Below are 15,124 nucleotides of genomic sequence, written 5' to 3' on the forward strand. Positions count from 1 at the left end.
CTCCCCACTCCCCTCTCCTCGTTTTGTTGTTGGCGCTAGTCGGAGCAGTGAATTTTTTTCCTCTCTGGAAGTCAACGGACCACCGTCAGCCGAGACACACAAGCACACACACACACACACACAGAGACAGACAGACAGATGCGCGCTCGTGAAGGCAACAAACAACCAAAGTACGAAGAGCACCACGCTACGAAAAGAAACAGAGCCGCATCTCCACCGAACCCCAGGTGCATGCGATACCATGAAAGCGAAAAGAAAAAATTTTCTTTCTGTGCTGTACTGTTACTTTCTCTTCTGTCTTCAAAGGCCGCAGGACTCGCTCTCTCCCACCCACCCACCCACCCAACCCCCACGCTATTTCTCTCTGAGTGTGTGTGCGCCCTGCCCACCACGCGCCGCCCTGCATCGCGACGTAGGGGAGGTGCCTCTCACCTGCCACTTTTAGTGCGCTCACTACCCCCGGAAGGGGGACAAAGTACAAGTGCAACAAAAAAAAACGAAGAAAGGAAATGACGCGAAGCGTCCGGAGCAACCCCTCGCCCCCTCTCCTCTCCCTCTACCCTCAAAAAAATATATAGGAAAGACGCTTCGGGACGCGGCTCCCCTGGTCCTGGGGGAGCGGTCCCACTCCTCCACGATCTCCTCATTCTCTCCTCCCTCCTTCTCCTTGCCTTCCTTCTCCGCTTTCCGCTGAGGAAATCCCTGCATGAGCATTCCGGCGTCCGACTTTCGTTCTTTGCCTTCACTGATCACCGCGTGCGTGTGTGCGTATCCCTTTGTTGTTTCTCTCTCGCTCTGGTCCTCCGTAGTTTTGCTGTCCTCTCCTATGATCGACTCTTCTATCTCCATTCCACGCGCACACCCTCACCCACACCCACCCCTGCCCCCCCCCCTAACGCTCCTGATCTCCTTACAGTTTCCATCCCCAACGCTGATAGTCGTGGGGCATGACACGAGCTCAGCTATGAGTCCGTGTTGTGTGCGCATACACGCACAGATACACACAGAAAGCGAGAGACGCCTACCGCCGACTGTCAATATCCTCGCCAGAGGACAAAGAAGTGGAAGGAGGGGGGCGTAAGGAAAGCGTAAGGCTTACGATCGCCTCATGTGCGCCACGCACGAGTGCAGCCGAGGCGGTGCACATTATGCGGGCCCAAAACTCATGATTTTGCGTGTTCAAGAGATCGCTGGACAGCAACTCCACCGTAACGGATGGCTGGGCGACTGACCACGCGTGCCAAGCCGGCCTGAGGCTCGGCGCCATGGGAAGATGCCTGCACGGCCGGGTCGGAGGAGGGGGATTTGCCCACCCACATGCCACACCCGGCTACCATGATCCTGTTTTTACCTGTTCTCGAAGGTTCTCCTTCGCCATTTCGCAAACGCCTCCGTCCGGCGAACAGGAGGCGAGAAAGAGATGAGAGGGGAGTGTGGTCGCTGGACGGTAAATCAGAATGAAGAGAGCGGCGCGTCTGCGTCTCATCATCCTTTGGTGTGTGTGTGTGTGTGCTCGCAAAGTTGAGATGGGGCTAGTGGGAGTGGCTGGAGGGCGAGGGGTGTGAGAGAGCGACGGGGTAGTCAGGCGGGCGCTGGGTACAACCAAGACGGCAGGGGGGTCACACACACGTGCGCCGCTTCACGCTCCTGCCTTATCCTCGCAGCGAAAGCGGCAAGCGCATATTGCTGTGTCTCCCCATCACGGCGCCGTCGTCGATGTTACACCCCCTTACGAAGAAAAAGGTCGGGGCACGCTTCTTTCTTCGGCCTGGCCTTCTTTCCTTTCCTATGAGGCGACGTGCTTCTCTCCTACTCCCCCCCCCTTCCCGCATATGCACGCGTCTCCCTCGCGTCGCGATCTCGATCCTCTGCGCTATCGTATCTCCCTCACTTTGGATGCCTTCGTTTGATGGAGAACTCACAGCACCCTGGGAAGTGAACCGTGGTGAGGGTGGTTGGGGAGATACGCCGGGCATGCACAGTGCCTCTGCCCCCCCTCCCGCATCCCTTCACAGGCATACACACCACAAGCTCCATCAGCCAAAATAACAAGAGATGAAGAGAAAGCAATAACGCGCGCGAGAGCGAGAAGGCGAGACATATATTATGGGGAATGCCGACGGTCAACTCTCCTGCTTACCTCCGCACCTCCTCCGCTCTTCGTCCTGCGCCAGCAAGTGGGCGTGCACCGGTCCCTGCGGAGGTTTTTCCTTTATTGGCTTCCTTTTCGCGCGCGTGTGTGTGGATCCTTTTCGCTCGCCTTCCGCGGGGCGCATACGCGTGCGGCAAGATTCAAGGGTGCGAGGGACGGACGACGGAGGCGCTTTTCTTACATTCCCTTGCCCACTGCGAGCGATAACTGCACTTCGATCGTCAGTGCGCCTTCTGGGTCCCTCCTCCCTCGTCGCTGCCGCTATCCGTGCCCTCACAGTAAGTCCCGCGACACCCCACCCCTTCATGTATCCACCCGGTGAGACAGGAAAGTGGAAGGAAAGGTGTTTCCTCACTCCCGTCCTGTGCACAAGCGCAAGCGCATGCGGGTATGTCTGCTCTTGTATGGAGGACGCACTCTGCTCCGCCCGGTGTGGCCCTCTCGGTGCAAGCGGCACGACCGCGCACAGACCACCCCGGAAGTCGGGTCGATGGAGACGAGTATGCCGACTCGCTCAACAGCCTCCGTGTAAAGCATTCTCTCTCTCTCCCTCCCCTCCCCTCTCCTCTCCTCCAACTCTCTCACGCGCTCCACGCGGGCGCACAGGAAAGGAAGCACTCACGCACGTGATACACAAACTAAACACACACACGTATATGTGTGTGTAGAAGGAGAGCAATTTTCATTTTTTTTCTGCTGTGGTCTACAAAAAAAGGGGTGCAATAAGTAAAAGAAATCGTAACGTACAAGTGTGCTCCGTTGTCTGTGGTTGTCTGCTGCCCCTCCCTCCTCCTTCTCCCTATCCCCTCCCGCTCATCTCTGTTCCTTCTGTGTTTTTATGATTTATCCTCTTCTCCCATTCTTTCCCTTTTCGTATTTCTTTTCGCTCCTGTACCAACAGTGATGCAAGCCACGAACCGCTATACCAGCAAGTCGCATGCCACGGCGGCGGCTGGTGGCAGTGAGGACGCGGCCGGTGGCTCAGGTCGCGATGATGCGCAGAACACTACGGCCGCCAGCTCGGACTGGAGCGTGAGGCCGTCCGACGACACCGCCGCTGAGCCAACCTCGGTGCAGACAAACAGTCTATCTCGCCTTAACCCCGCAGCCACTCCGTTCAGTTTCACGGGTGTCGGCGCGGCTGCCGCTGCAGTGGCGGCGTCCGGTGGCGATATCACCGGAGGCAGCAGCATCTCGTCGCCGCACCACCACACAGCCATGACGTCTGGTGCCGGCATCGACGGTGGGGTGTCAGGAATGGCCGGTGGAGGTCGCGGGATGGGCAGCATGCTAAACACCAAAACGGCAGCGAGTGGCATGGACATTAACAGTCCGAACTCCTATAGCATGGTTCAGGCACAGGGAATGATGGGGATGATGCCGTATATGATGTCCGGCGGCAGTGCCGGTGGTGCCGGCGGTGGCGGCCACGGTGTCATGGGTAGCGGCCGCATGGGCACCGGCAGCCCGAACAGCTTCCTCCCTCCTCCCGGCGAGGACACAGATCAGCAGGAACTGATGCGGCTGCAGCAGACGAACTACCGCGTCAAGATGCTGCCGCCACCGTTGACGTACGAGGTGCACCGCAAGATATGGTCGAGGAACGAGTACGGCGACGAGGACGACAACGACGAGGATGACGTGCACGGCCCCGGCCACGGCGGTGCTGGAGGCAACGTCGATCAGGAGCACGAGAGCAGCGGTGGGGGCAGCATTGCCAACGAGGACCCCATCGATAAAGAGCAGCGTCTGGAGGCGTACAAGCAGATCATGCTGCGCTGGTACAGCCACATCCACGTCCTGGAAGGGAAGCCTGAGGTGGCGAAGCGCCTTGTGCGCGTGCGCCGGGCCTGCCCGAGTATGGAGGAGGTGGTATACAGCCTAACACACCCGCAGCAGCCAGGTGCTGCCCTGGAGACGGAGGCGGGTGGCGATGATGAGCCCACCCCGACAGCGGTCCCGCCTACGCTGATGGCCGCCGCGGCGCGCCGCGGTTCAGATGGGATGCCGGACATGGAGGAGATCCTTGCTACGTGGTCTTCCCGCTGCTGGAACTGGTGGCAGGAAACCGTGAAGCGCAAGCCACGGCGTGCGCGCAAGCAGGGCGAGCTGCCGATCGCGGGCGGCAACGGCGCTTCGGGCACGAACATGCCGACGACGGCGTTGCCGTTGGCCGGCATGGCCAATGGCGCCGTGATGCCGCGCAACCCCTCCTCGCGCAACATGGACATGGGAGACTCCGCAGTGCCACCCCCGCCACCGCACTTGACCGGCGGTGGAGGCGGTCCCTACACATACCCAAGCTCATACGCGAACCACGACGGCTCCGGGACGGCTGGCGGCATGCCTGTAGTGCCATCCTACAAGTCCTTCACCGACCTCTCTGAGGAGGGCATGGACGGCCCGGCTGCCACGTCGGGGTCACTCAGCCACTACTCACCTCACCATAACGACGGTGGCTCCCTCGCGCCCTCGCAGGCCCAGCCATCGCATCCGGCACTCCCCCATGACGCCTCCCCGATGGCGTCGATGTTCACCGTGAACGGCCCTCGCACCGCAACTCTGCGTGGGACGTCCGAGGATTTCTTAGAGAATGACCACCTCACCCTCGCCTTCACCACGGAGCTGCTCAAGTCTCTGGAGGAGTAGTGAGTAGAGACGGAAGCACTTCCAGCAGCGAAGAGCACGCCACCGACGTGTTTCTCAGGCTGAAGGTGAAGTGGGAATGAGACGTAACGTGTGGCCGCTGGAGTGTATCGGAGAGGGAGAAGCCAGAAAAGCGTTTGCAACCTCGTGTGAGCGCGCCACGCCTGATGCCCCCTGTGTGTTTTGTATGTTTGTTTTTCCACGTACCTACATGAAAAAAAAAATAAGAAAGAAAACATTTTTCACCGATAAAGTAGTAAAGGCAGGTCTTTTTTCCGGTGTATGCATGCCTGTGTGCATGTGCATGTGTGTGTGTGTGTGTGGCTGCGTATTGCCTTTCTTCTTTGTTGTTGTGTGTAACGCCTCTCCTTCCGTTTATTTGTTTGTTTCCCGCCTGTTCCGAGACTTCTATCTCTAAATGCGAAAGCACCAGACTCCTCCTCCTCCCCCAACCCCACCCAGCTCCACCCACCTCCTTTGTCCTAAGGGGAGAGAGGGACAGCATCCTCCTCTCTCCCTCCCTCCCTCCCTCTATCGCATTCCCTTCCATATGCGTATAGCAGCACCTCCGAGCTTCTCTTTTCGCTTGTGTGTGTGTGTGTGTGTGCGTGTTCGAGTGCACGGATGACACCGGCGGTGCTTCCAACCATGATGCCGCGTAAGGCGTCGGCCAGTGAAAGCGCCTGCTATCTATCTATCTATATAGATAGAACACTTCAACGAAGACACTGTACTTATCAGACCTTGCTATGTGATGTGTGTGTGCGTGTGTGTGTGTGTGCGTGTGTGTGTGTGCAGGTGCCGGTGCCGGAGGTGAGGCGACTACCTTATCTTTCTCTGTGCGATGTTGCTGTAGTTCGTAGATGCTTTGCTGAATCGAAGCACACACACACACAACTGCGCGAGCTTAGAGCGTGCCGCGAGACGCGTCGATGGCAGTCGTGCGAGGGTCGGGCGAAGCGGATCACAAGCGATGCCGCGCGCATGAAGGAGGTGAGCGGTGCCGGGCCGGAGGCAGGGGGTGGTAAGGCTGCGTGCACCGACGCCACACGGGTACCAATGAATAGCACTGGAACTTGCTCCTCCCCTTCCCCCCCCTCTTTTGTTTATGCCTTTGTGCAGGCCACACATGTGCGGGGGCAGTGGTGAAGCCCTGTCGCCGCCCTCCCCCCTTTACTCCTCACCACATCTTCCATCCCTTTCACGGCGTTTTCCGGAAAATGAAGCATTACGCTAGTGGAGTACGTGCAGTTTTTTTTTCTGGCAGGGGGTGCTTGGTCAGTCGAGCTTCCAAACTTCTTGCGGCATCACCGAATATGGCCGGCGGCCACGACACACAGGGAGCGACGCTCATGCGTTGAACATCAAAGGTCTTCGCACCAGGAGCACACCACTCATGCTCCCGGGGGGAGGGGGGGCGGTTTCGCCGCCGTCTACGGGAGCGGACGTGTAGCCGTTCGCGGCAGCAGATATGTCTGTCATCGGGCAAGCCATGGCTCAGATGAAGACGAGCATGGAAGCGGTCGACAAGCGCTTGTGTCACCACAGAGGTCCACCGCGAGGACAGCGACGACGGCAGTCCCAGCGGAACCGGGCGGACCGCAATGGAGGACAACGCTAGCAGCAACAGCAGCCTCCTGTTCCTACACAGCGTCCTATGCATACCGGCCTTCCGCTGTACCTTGGTTCAAAGGCTGGGTGTTTCACATCGGGGGCCCAATTCATGTGGGACGGTGTCAAGCAGATGCAGAGCGCAGAAGCGCGTCACAACACAGAGTGACTGCGAAACTGCCAGAGGCTACGGTGTGCGTGTGCTTGTGGGGGGGAAAGGGGGGTACACGGTCGCAGCTCAGCAGACGACCCGAACAGAGGAGGAGGAAGACGCCATGCGAACCGCGGCGGCTCAAACTCAAGGCCGCAGAACGGCTTGCGGTCATTCTCGGCTCCATCGAACAGTGGCAAGGGTCGCAGCGTTGATGCAAGTGGTCTCCCATCTGCTGGTACTTTACCTGGATTCCCGCCTCTCCACCACCCCACCTCCTCATTCTATCTCCCTGCCTGTCCATTGGCGGGCGAGGTGAGGTATCGCCTGCGAGGTCGCCCCCGTGTCACGTGCTCCTCGTCTATGCTACCCCTCTTGCCCTCCCTCTCTCTCTCTGTCACGCACACCCGCACACGTCACCACACCCCAGCCGGTCCGCAGCAGCGAGCGATAAGAAGAAAGTGCGCCGATGCCAACGCTGCAAGTCGGAGGCATCTGCCGGTCACTTGGGGAGCGGAGATGTCTTTTTGCCGCTCAGCGGCAGGGATTCGCGATGGCCGCGCTCGCATCGTCAAATGGTTTCTTCTACTACATCCCTTCCGTCTCCCTCCCCACCCCTCCTCCTCTTCTATGCGCCTCTCCCCATTCGTCTCTTCGGCGGCACTGTATGGCCTCCACCCCGTGTGCTTGATGCGTGTCGTTCTATGTGTGTCGGTTCATGGACTCGCCCGTGCTCCCCTCCCTCCCCCAAGCCTATCGCTACAGCCCTACAGCTATCGCCTGCATCTGCGTACACTTCACTCCTTCCTTCCCTCCCTTTCCGTGTCCGCATTACTATCATCATGGTGCGCACGCGGGAGAAGAAGCCCAAGGGTGACAGCGCCTTCACGACGCGCAGGCAGAAGGTCGGGCGCAAGAAGCTCGCCCCTGCCACCGCCACACGGGCAGAGGTGCACGCCCGCACCCTTCGTCTCACCACGTCTACCGCGATGTCTGCTGCCATGGCAGCGCCGTACGTGAAGGACCCGGCGGCGCACCCTGCGTCGTCTGAGACGACCTCCGCGGGCATGAAGGACAGCGAGTCCAAGAGCAAGCGCCTCATCATCGCTGTGCAGAGCTTCTCTGAGCTGCTCTCCGCGACACATCACTACAAGGCAGCGCAGCGCTCCTCGGCCTTCGCGACACTCACGCGTCTGCTGCGCATTCAGAGGGAAAAGGATAACGCCGCTGGGGCGGGGGCGGCGCGACACAGCGGGGGCGCCGCGTCAAACGTTTTCGAAGAGTACATGCGGTACTCTGCGAGCACGAATGCCACCGCAGACGCTGCGGGGGTGCCGTTCTCCTCAGGCGCCCCTCCTACACGTCTCAGTAGCCTGAGTCCACTTGAGAGGCTCAAGTCGTTCGCTGCCGCACTGGAGGCCGTCACAGACACGGACGACGATGTTCGTCGTGAGGCGCTGCAGGCACTGCAAGTTCTTGTGGACTACCAGTGGATTTCATGTGAGCGAGATGGGTCTGTTGCGCCAACGCCCTCGTCGTTTCTGGAACCGACCTCTACGCGCAAGGCTGCGGATCTCGAGCGCTGCAACGCCCGGCTCCTGAGCATGCAGGACGGAGATGGCGGCCGGAGCGGCAGCGCCGAGGTGCCAGTAGCCATCTCGGCGTCCACCTCGACATCGAGCACCTCGGTGGATCGCGTCCAGACGATTCTTCAAGCGGTGCACGTGGCTCTCACCCACGCCCTCAAGCCTGTTCGTCTCTCAGGCGTCGAACTGCTCTCCCTACTCCTGCGGGTGGCGCCGCCGTCTCTGGTGCGCGCCGCCGCGCGTGCGGTCTGTAAGCATCAGACCTCCTACTACGCCACACCGGCTGCAACGGCAACCTCGGCAGCTGGCACGGCCACCACAGCAGCGCTGGAGGCGGCCCAGGAACGTGCCGCCACACTACTCGAGGAGGAAGAGGTGTGGATGCTGACGCTGGTGCGGCGCGTCTCTTCGCTGGTCTTGCGAACGAAGCACGTGCCGGTGCTGCCGGCGCTGCTAGGCGTCTTCCTCGGCGAGAGTGGCATTGGTGCTTCCGGCGCCACAGCCGAGGATTCTATCACCGCTGAGCTGCTGCGCACGCCCCCTTTGCTCGGTGGCGTCGTTGCATCACACGTCATGAGCGCCTCCGGCGCGAGCGACGCTGTCGATGGCAGCAGTGGCGGCGCTCTCTGGCGCTACCCGGAACTCGTGAACTCGTTCTTCGACGACGTGGCACCGCAGTGGGCGAACAACTGGAAGGAGCTGATGGAGCTGCGACTGGCGCTCTTGCGGCAAGACGACAAACTCGCCATGGCCTCAGCCCTTGCCCGATCGTTCGCCATCGTTCTTGTTTTCTTGAAGCGCCAACAGCAGCAGGGCCTCAGCAGCAGGGCCGGGCGCAGCGGCTCCGTGAACTTCTTCTCACGGAAGCGCATGCACTACATCAAAGCCCTCTTCATCGAGAAGATGCCGGTAACGATGCACGAGCTGCTGCTCATGCCTTCTGCTGGTGCATCCGTCGCGTCCTCCACAACAGCGCCAACAGCGGCGGCGACGGCGCCACCGAAAGCAATGAAGGCGCGCCTGGAGCTGGGGCTGGCCCTCGTCATGGTCTGCGTCCCTCTCGCTGGCACCAAGGAGGGATGGCACCTCATGCGGGACTACTTCTCCATCGTCTTTTCGCTTCCCCGAGCTACCCCACCGCCACCGGAGCCCTTCCGCTTCCCGTCCGTGGCGTTACTGGAGATGTCGGTGCGTCTGTTTGCGCAGGCGATCCGGCTCTACCCCTGCGTTGCGCCGCAGTTCCAGGTAGCCGGTGACACCGCGGCGGTACCGCCTGGTCGAAACACGGGGTTGGGCGACTTCTCTGTGCCCTTAGTATCGTGCTCTGACGCGAAATGCGATGGTCCCCGCAGAGCGAAAAGAGACAGAGGTGACGCTGCTGGTCCTGCAGTGTCGTCGCAGGCCACCCCTTCCTTTCACCAGCACAGCACCGTGGCTGAGCGTCTGCTCACCTTCCTGCCCGCCGTGCTGACCACCATCATCAAGCACTTGGTGCCGCGCTCGGACTCCCTCAACTCCGGCGCCGGTGATGCGGCAAGCGACGATATGGCTCTCGTGCGGCTGCTCCTCTGCGCAGCCACGATATTGGAGCGGTTCGCGGCACTTCCCGAGGACCTTTTCCGTCGCGGTGGTGCTGTTCGCAGGAAGGGGCACGGCGGTAAGACCGACGGCGGTTGTGGCGACGCANCCACAACCGCGCAGCGACTGGAAGAGGGCTTTGGCTTGGTGCCACGCCTTCTGTTCGCCCTTCGAGAACAGTCGCAGATGCGGCAGCGCAAGCCCGATGCAGTGAAGCGCGCACGTGCAGAGGATGAGGACGACGGAGACAACCACGTCGGCGACGCACCCGCGCAGACGGACGACAGCGCAGCGACGCCCGTAGTGACGCGCACCGGCGTCCTCCTGTCGTACAACGGGATTGTCGATGTGCTGGTGCACCGCTTCTTGCGGGTGCTCTGGTTCTTGAGCAGCAGTGGTCATCCTCTTCTTCATGACCGCCGCACCACCTCCACAGGCAAGGCTGCTTCCTCTCCCGCATCGACATCCGTGTCGCCCTCCGCACCCCTCGCTGCCCTCCTCACCAAGTCGATCAAGTTTCTCTTCGGTAGCGCCGGCGTATCCGGTGTGCTGCAGCGGTGCACGACCCCGACAGTGCTACTGGCGCACAGCACGCTCTTCTACCTCGGCGGCGGCGGCGGTAGTGCATCGAGCCCGATCGCGTTGGTAGGCAGCGCCGATGCAGTTAGCGTGGCCGCGGCAGAGACGGAGAGGACACCGATGGCTGAGGCGGTGGAGAGGTGGGCCGATGTGCTCGGCGTGATAGGGGCACTCCGCGCCCGCGTGCACATGGATGCGTGATACGGCGTCCCATGAAGCCGGAAAGGAAGACTGGTTAACGTCCTCGTCGCCAAGGTTACAGGCGTGTCGCTCACGTGCACCGCTGCCCCGCCAACAGCCCTCCCCTCTCCCCCTCTCCAGTTGTTGTTTAACTTTCCCGAATCGCTAAGGAAACCATAAGAGTCGTTCATTTCTCTGTGTACGTGTGTGCCTCATCCCTCGACGTCTACCCCGCTCCCTCCTCTCGCTTCTTTCCCTACAACTGACAGAGATCTCCAGTCGTTCGCGTGTTTGTGTGTGAAGGAGAGGGGGAAGCCTGTGATGTCTCCCGTGAGCCTTTCTCCTTCGTTGACAGAGCACTCTCTTTTCTCTCGCGAGGCTCCGTCACACCGCTCTTCCAGTAAGGGCAACGGGATCTCTGGACAGTCCTCGCCGCGGCGCCTGTTGCCCTCCCCATGGTGTGCGCCCAACGACGTGGCAAGGGCACCTGCACGCTCACCCTGAGTGTCTAGCGTCTCCTCCTCGCCATCGGCGCCGCCACCGCTTCCTACCTTAATCTTGAAATACAGACACACGCCATTATGCACTCACTCATCCGTCTCCCCCTCGTCCTCTTTCTCTTTGCGCATCAGCTCACGCGCACGCGGACGCAGACGCTTTCCGTACGTACCCAAACCTGTGGTGAAACTCCCAGCGCCCTCGCCGACCCACGCACCCGCACACGCGCTGGCAAGCATGAGCTCCCAGCAGCATGCCTTTGAAAAGTCGCGAGAGCAGGCAAAGGAATACCTTAGCAAGGATGCCATGAAAGAGCTCAGGGCCAGCCTCGACCCCAGCGCTACCCGCGCCCGTCACGGTCTCTTGCCGAAAGACTTTCAGACAACCGACGAGGAGCACGAGCGGCGTGTAAACGACTACATCCGGAGCCACAGCACGTGGCGCAAGGACGTCTACGTGCTCCGCAGCTACGAGTACTGGAAGCTGCGCGCCGACTACTATCCGTACATTCGCCGTAGTGACGAGAAGGACAACTTCTTTCTCCGCGGCATCACGTGCCACCCGCGCCTATCTGACTACCCCGTGTGCAAGGCTGTCATCCGTGACTACTTTGTGTGCCGTGACAGGAACCCGGTCCTGCAGATCTTTAACGCCTGTGCGCCTCTGAAGGAGCAGTTCTGCGCGTGCATCAACGAGGTCTTTCTCAAGAACCACGAGCGTGGCGACAAGAAGTTCAACGCCCACCGTGACGAGTTCTTCGAGGTGCAGCGGTCGAAGCGATTTGCGAAGATGCTAAACCATGTGGAGGAGTCGATGGAGGCCAAGACGAAGTTGCAGGACTGAGCAGAAGGTAGCCAACATCGACGTATGGCGACATCTATGCGCGGTAGAGAGAAAGAGGAATACCAAGAGAGGCGATGCGCCGGCCCGTTTTTTCTTTCGTTTGTGCGTGCGTTTGCCAGTGAGTGCTTCGTTTTGCTCTCCTTCCTTGGCCCGTCCCTCCCTCCCCCTCTCTCTCTTCTCCCACCCACCCTCGCACCCGCCTTGGCTGATGCCTTATCCTCTTTGGTTGTTTGTTTCAGGAATGTGTCTGTGCTAGTCCGCCAGATCGGTGGAGATGTTCTGTTTTGCGTGCTTCTTGCGGTCGTCGCTTCTCTGTGTTCTGTTGGTATCTTGTCGTCATTCTTATCCGTTGGCCGGCGCACACACGCCCATCTCAGCTGCCCCTCCTTCCCCTTCCTTGCGCTCCTGGACGATACACGTCTGATGGCAACGTTGCTGGCTTGCCAGGTGGCAGGACAGAAGCGGTGGTTGTCGCTGAGAAGTAAACCGAAGCGGCAGCAATGGCTCATCCCCGTGCGACTCCTCTAGCACGCATTATTCTCTCACCTCTGACGTCGTGCCTACCTACTCTTGATCCGGCCACCCCGCCCCTCACCGTCTCCGCTGTGTTGCTTTCTTTCTCCTCTACGCCGCCGATGGCTTTTGTGTGCATGTGTGTGTGTGGATACATCTCCATCCGGTGTCGTGACGAGGCATACTTTCTTTTCTCTCTCGAGCTCCGCACAGAAACACGCACGCACAGTCATGGAGGCCGTATTCATGCGCGTCGGTGAGCTGGCGTGTCAGAAAGACTCGTTCCTGCGAGAGTTGACGGCGACTGTTGTCTCGTGTGAGCCAGCCAAGACGGCAGTGGCAGCGGCGAAGAAGGCGAAGGGCGCCAGCAGCGACACCGTGACGTACGATGTTATTCTGAGCGACTCCGTTCTTTTTCCAGAAGGTGGTGGCCAGCCCTGCGACCACGGCACACTGCGAGTGGTGTCAGGCGATAATGACAAAGCCGATCCCTCGTGTGGCGCCACCGCCGCGCCGCCGCTCTCCATTACGAACGTGCGCCGGGTCGGGGACACATGCGTGCTCACCAGTCCCGCCGCCCTCCCCGTGGGGGCTACGGTGCACCAGATGGTGGACTGGCCGCGTCGGATGGACCACATGCAGCACCACACCGGCCAGCACCTGCTCACTGCCGTGGTAGAGCGCGAGGACACGCTGCGCTTGCCCACTGTGAGCTGGTCCCTGACGCACCCTTACTGTTTCATCCAGGTGGACGTTGGCGGCTACGCAAGCGACCCAGCTTCGCCGTACCACGCTTACATCACAAAGGAGAAGAAAATATCGGACGAAATGGTGGCGAAGATCGAGGTGCTCTGCAACGACGCGATCGCCCAGAGCACCGCCGTGCAGTGCGACGTGTTCGAAAATCGAGAGGTGTATATGCGGGAGCAGGATCGCCGGCATCAGACGGCTGCGGCCTCGGCAGACGGCGGCACGGAAGCCTTTCGAAGCCGCGGCATCCCAGAGGACGTCACAGGGCCGATCCGCATCATCTCGCTGGACGCCATCGACAGCTGCACCTGCTGCGGCACCCACCTGCGCACACTAGCAGAGCTGCAGGCTATGTACCTCCTCCACCAAGAGGTTAAAGGAACGCTAGTGAAGCTGTACTTCATCACTGGCAAGCGGGCAGCGCGACAGTTCCACGCCATGTATCACCGGGAGCGGCAGTTGATGCCGGAGTTGGGTGGCAGCAGACCCAACGACTTTGTCTCCGTGGTGCAGCGCCGTTCCAAGGATGCGACGGACCTTGAGAAGCTGATGAAGCGGTGGACACTGGAGCTAGCGAGTGTAGAAGCACAGCGCATCGCCGCCGCCGTGCCGGCGTCGCACGCCGCTACCGTCACAGTACCCCTGCGTCGCGACGACGTAGATCTCGAGTTCTTCAACGAGGTCCGCGCACGGCTCGATGCAGCAGGGCTGCGCCGCGTCGTTCTCGTTTCCGCGTGGGCGGCAGAGCGGTGCACGGCAGGCACGCTCGCCAGCGCGAAGGATGTGGCGGGTCAGGTCTTCGTCACTGGGGGAGAGACGCCTGCGGACATGGAGAAGGCCGTCCAGCTGGTGAAGGAAACGCTAGAGGGGGTGAAGGGGGGCACCTCCAAGCTGGGTTTCCGTGGGAAGGGCAGTCTGAAGGAGTGGGACACCCTCGTGGCGCGTCTGAAGGAGTAGCGAAGCGTGTAGAGAACGCGAAGGGTGAGGGGGGAACTACTGAGACGACGAGGGGCGGTGGGAGAGGTGAGCTTTATGGTGTGTGAGTGTGTGCGCTCTCTGTAGTGTCATCCCTTCCTCCTCGTCCGCTCTCTCCGCCCCACTAGTTGTACTTGGCAAAATAAACATACACACACACATACACTACCTCCGCGTATGCACGACGGTTGCGCTGTGGTGGCGACCCGCACAGACGCGCCGTCGTAAAGGGGGAAAGAATGCCAGTGGATGTCGCAGATGTCCATCATTGCACACGTGCACATACGCATGTGTGTATGCGTGCGGTCATGTCCACTCACCCTCAACGCTGTTGCGTCGTCATTTGCAGCACATAAAATACGACGTGTTTCCTCGACGTACTGATGGTAGGGGAGGGCCATGCATGGCGCAGAGGTTCGCTGGACAAGCCCCGCCACCACCACCACCCCTTTCTCTCTCTGTGCCCCGCACATATCGTCGGTTTCTTGTCACCGTTGCACCCCCTCCCTCTTCTCCCCTCTCTGTCTGCCACCTTTGAACGGATCATCAACCACGACGACGACGACAAGTGAGAGATCACGTCACCTTCAAAGTCTAAGGGGAGTCTGTGTGCGCGTGTGGGGGGTGAGAGTGAGTGGTCTCGTGGTCTGTCTGTGTGTGCGTGTGTGTGCACGATCGCGTGGATGCGTTTTCCTTGTGTTCCCCTTTCCTTTCGCGCAGAGGGGCGGCACACGTCATTGGTGAAGGCAACAAGACGAGTAGAGCGAGAGAGACGCACACGCAACCGTGAGAGTCGAATCCGCGCTTCGGTACTGCTGTGGCGTTCTGTTTTTGTTTTCTCTCTCTCTCTCTGTGTTCAGTCTATCAGCTCTTAGTCATCGGCACTGGAAGACTCGCGTGCCTGCGACACACTTACGCATGGAGACACGGGCGCAGGAACGCACAGCCCCATCCACAATACTTCTCCCGAGTCCCCCTTCTTCATCTCGACAGACGCACCTAAGCGTCTCCCTCCTTCCTTCTTTTTTAGTCTGTTGCTTCGCTTGACGGAAATGAACGGCA

General features: G+C 60.3%; 3 protein-coding genes and 1 pseudogene across 4 annotated transcripts; all 4 read left to right on the forward strand.

Annotated features, from left to right (window-relative positions):
• Window positions 1-3,370: 3,370 nt before the first annotated feature.
• Window positions 3,371-4,801, forward strand: LINJ_15_0690 (conserved hypothetical protein; the record flags this gene model as incomplete). Its single annotated transcript, XM_001464368.1, has 1 exon — window positions 3,371-4,801. The coding sequence occupies one exon, from the start codon at window positions 3,371-3,373 to the stop codon at window positions 4,799-4,801; it is 1,431 nt and encodes a 476-aa protein (XP_001464405.1).
• A 2,601-nt stretch (window positions 4,802-7,402) lies between these two features.
• On the forward strand, window positions 7,403-10,519 carry LINJ_15_0700 (annotated as a pseudogene). The gene has a single exon. A coding segment is annotated over exon 1 (3,117 nt).
• A 699-nt stretch (window positions 10,520-11,218) lies between these two features.
• Window positions 11,219-11,824, forward strand: LINJ_15_0710 (conserved hypothetical protein; the record flags this gene model as incomplete). Its single annotated transcript, XM_001464369.1, has 1 exon — window positions 11,219-11,824. The coding sequence occupies one exon, from the start codon at window positions 11,219-11,221 to the stop codon at window positions 11,822-11,824; it is 606 nt and encodes a 201-aa protein (XP_001464406.1).
• Window positions 11,825-12,568: 744 nt separating this feature from the next.
• On the forward strand, window positions 12,569-14,044 carry LINJ_15_0720 (conserved hypothetical protein; the record flags this gene model as incomplete). The annotated part of the gene is made up of 1 exon (XM_001464370.1): window positions 12,569-14,044. One exon carries the CDS (start codon window positions 12,569-12,571, stop codon window positions 14,042-14,044), a length of 1,476 nt encoding a protein of 491 aa, XP_001464407.1.
• Window positions 14,045-15,124: the final 1,080 nt, after the last annotated feature.

Source organism: Leishmania infantum, chromosome 15 (assembly GCF_000002875.2).
Source record: "Leishmania infantum JPCM5 genome chromosome 15".
In the NCBI taxonomy this organism is placed as follows: Eukaryota; Euglenozoa; class Kinetoplastea; order Trypanosomatida; family Trypanosomatidae; genus Leishmania; species Leishmania infantum.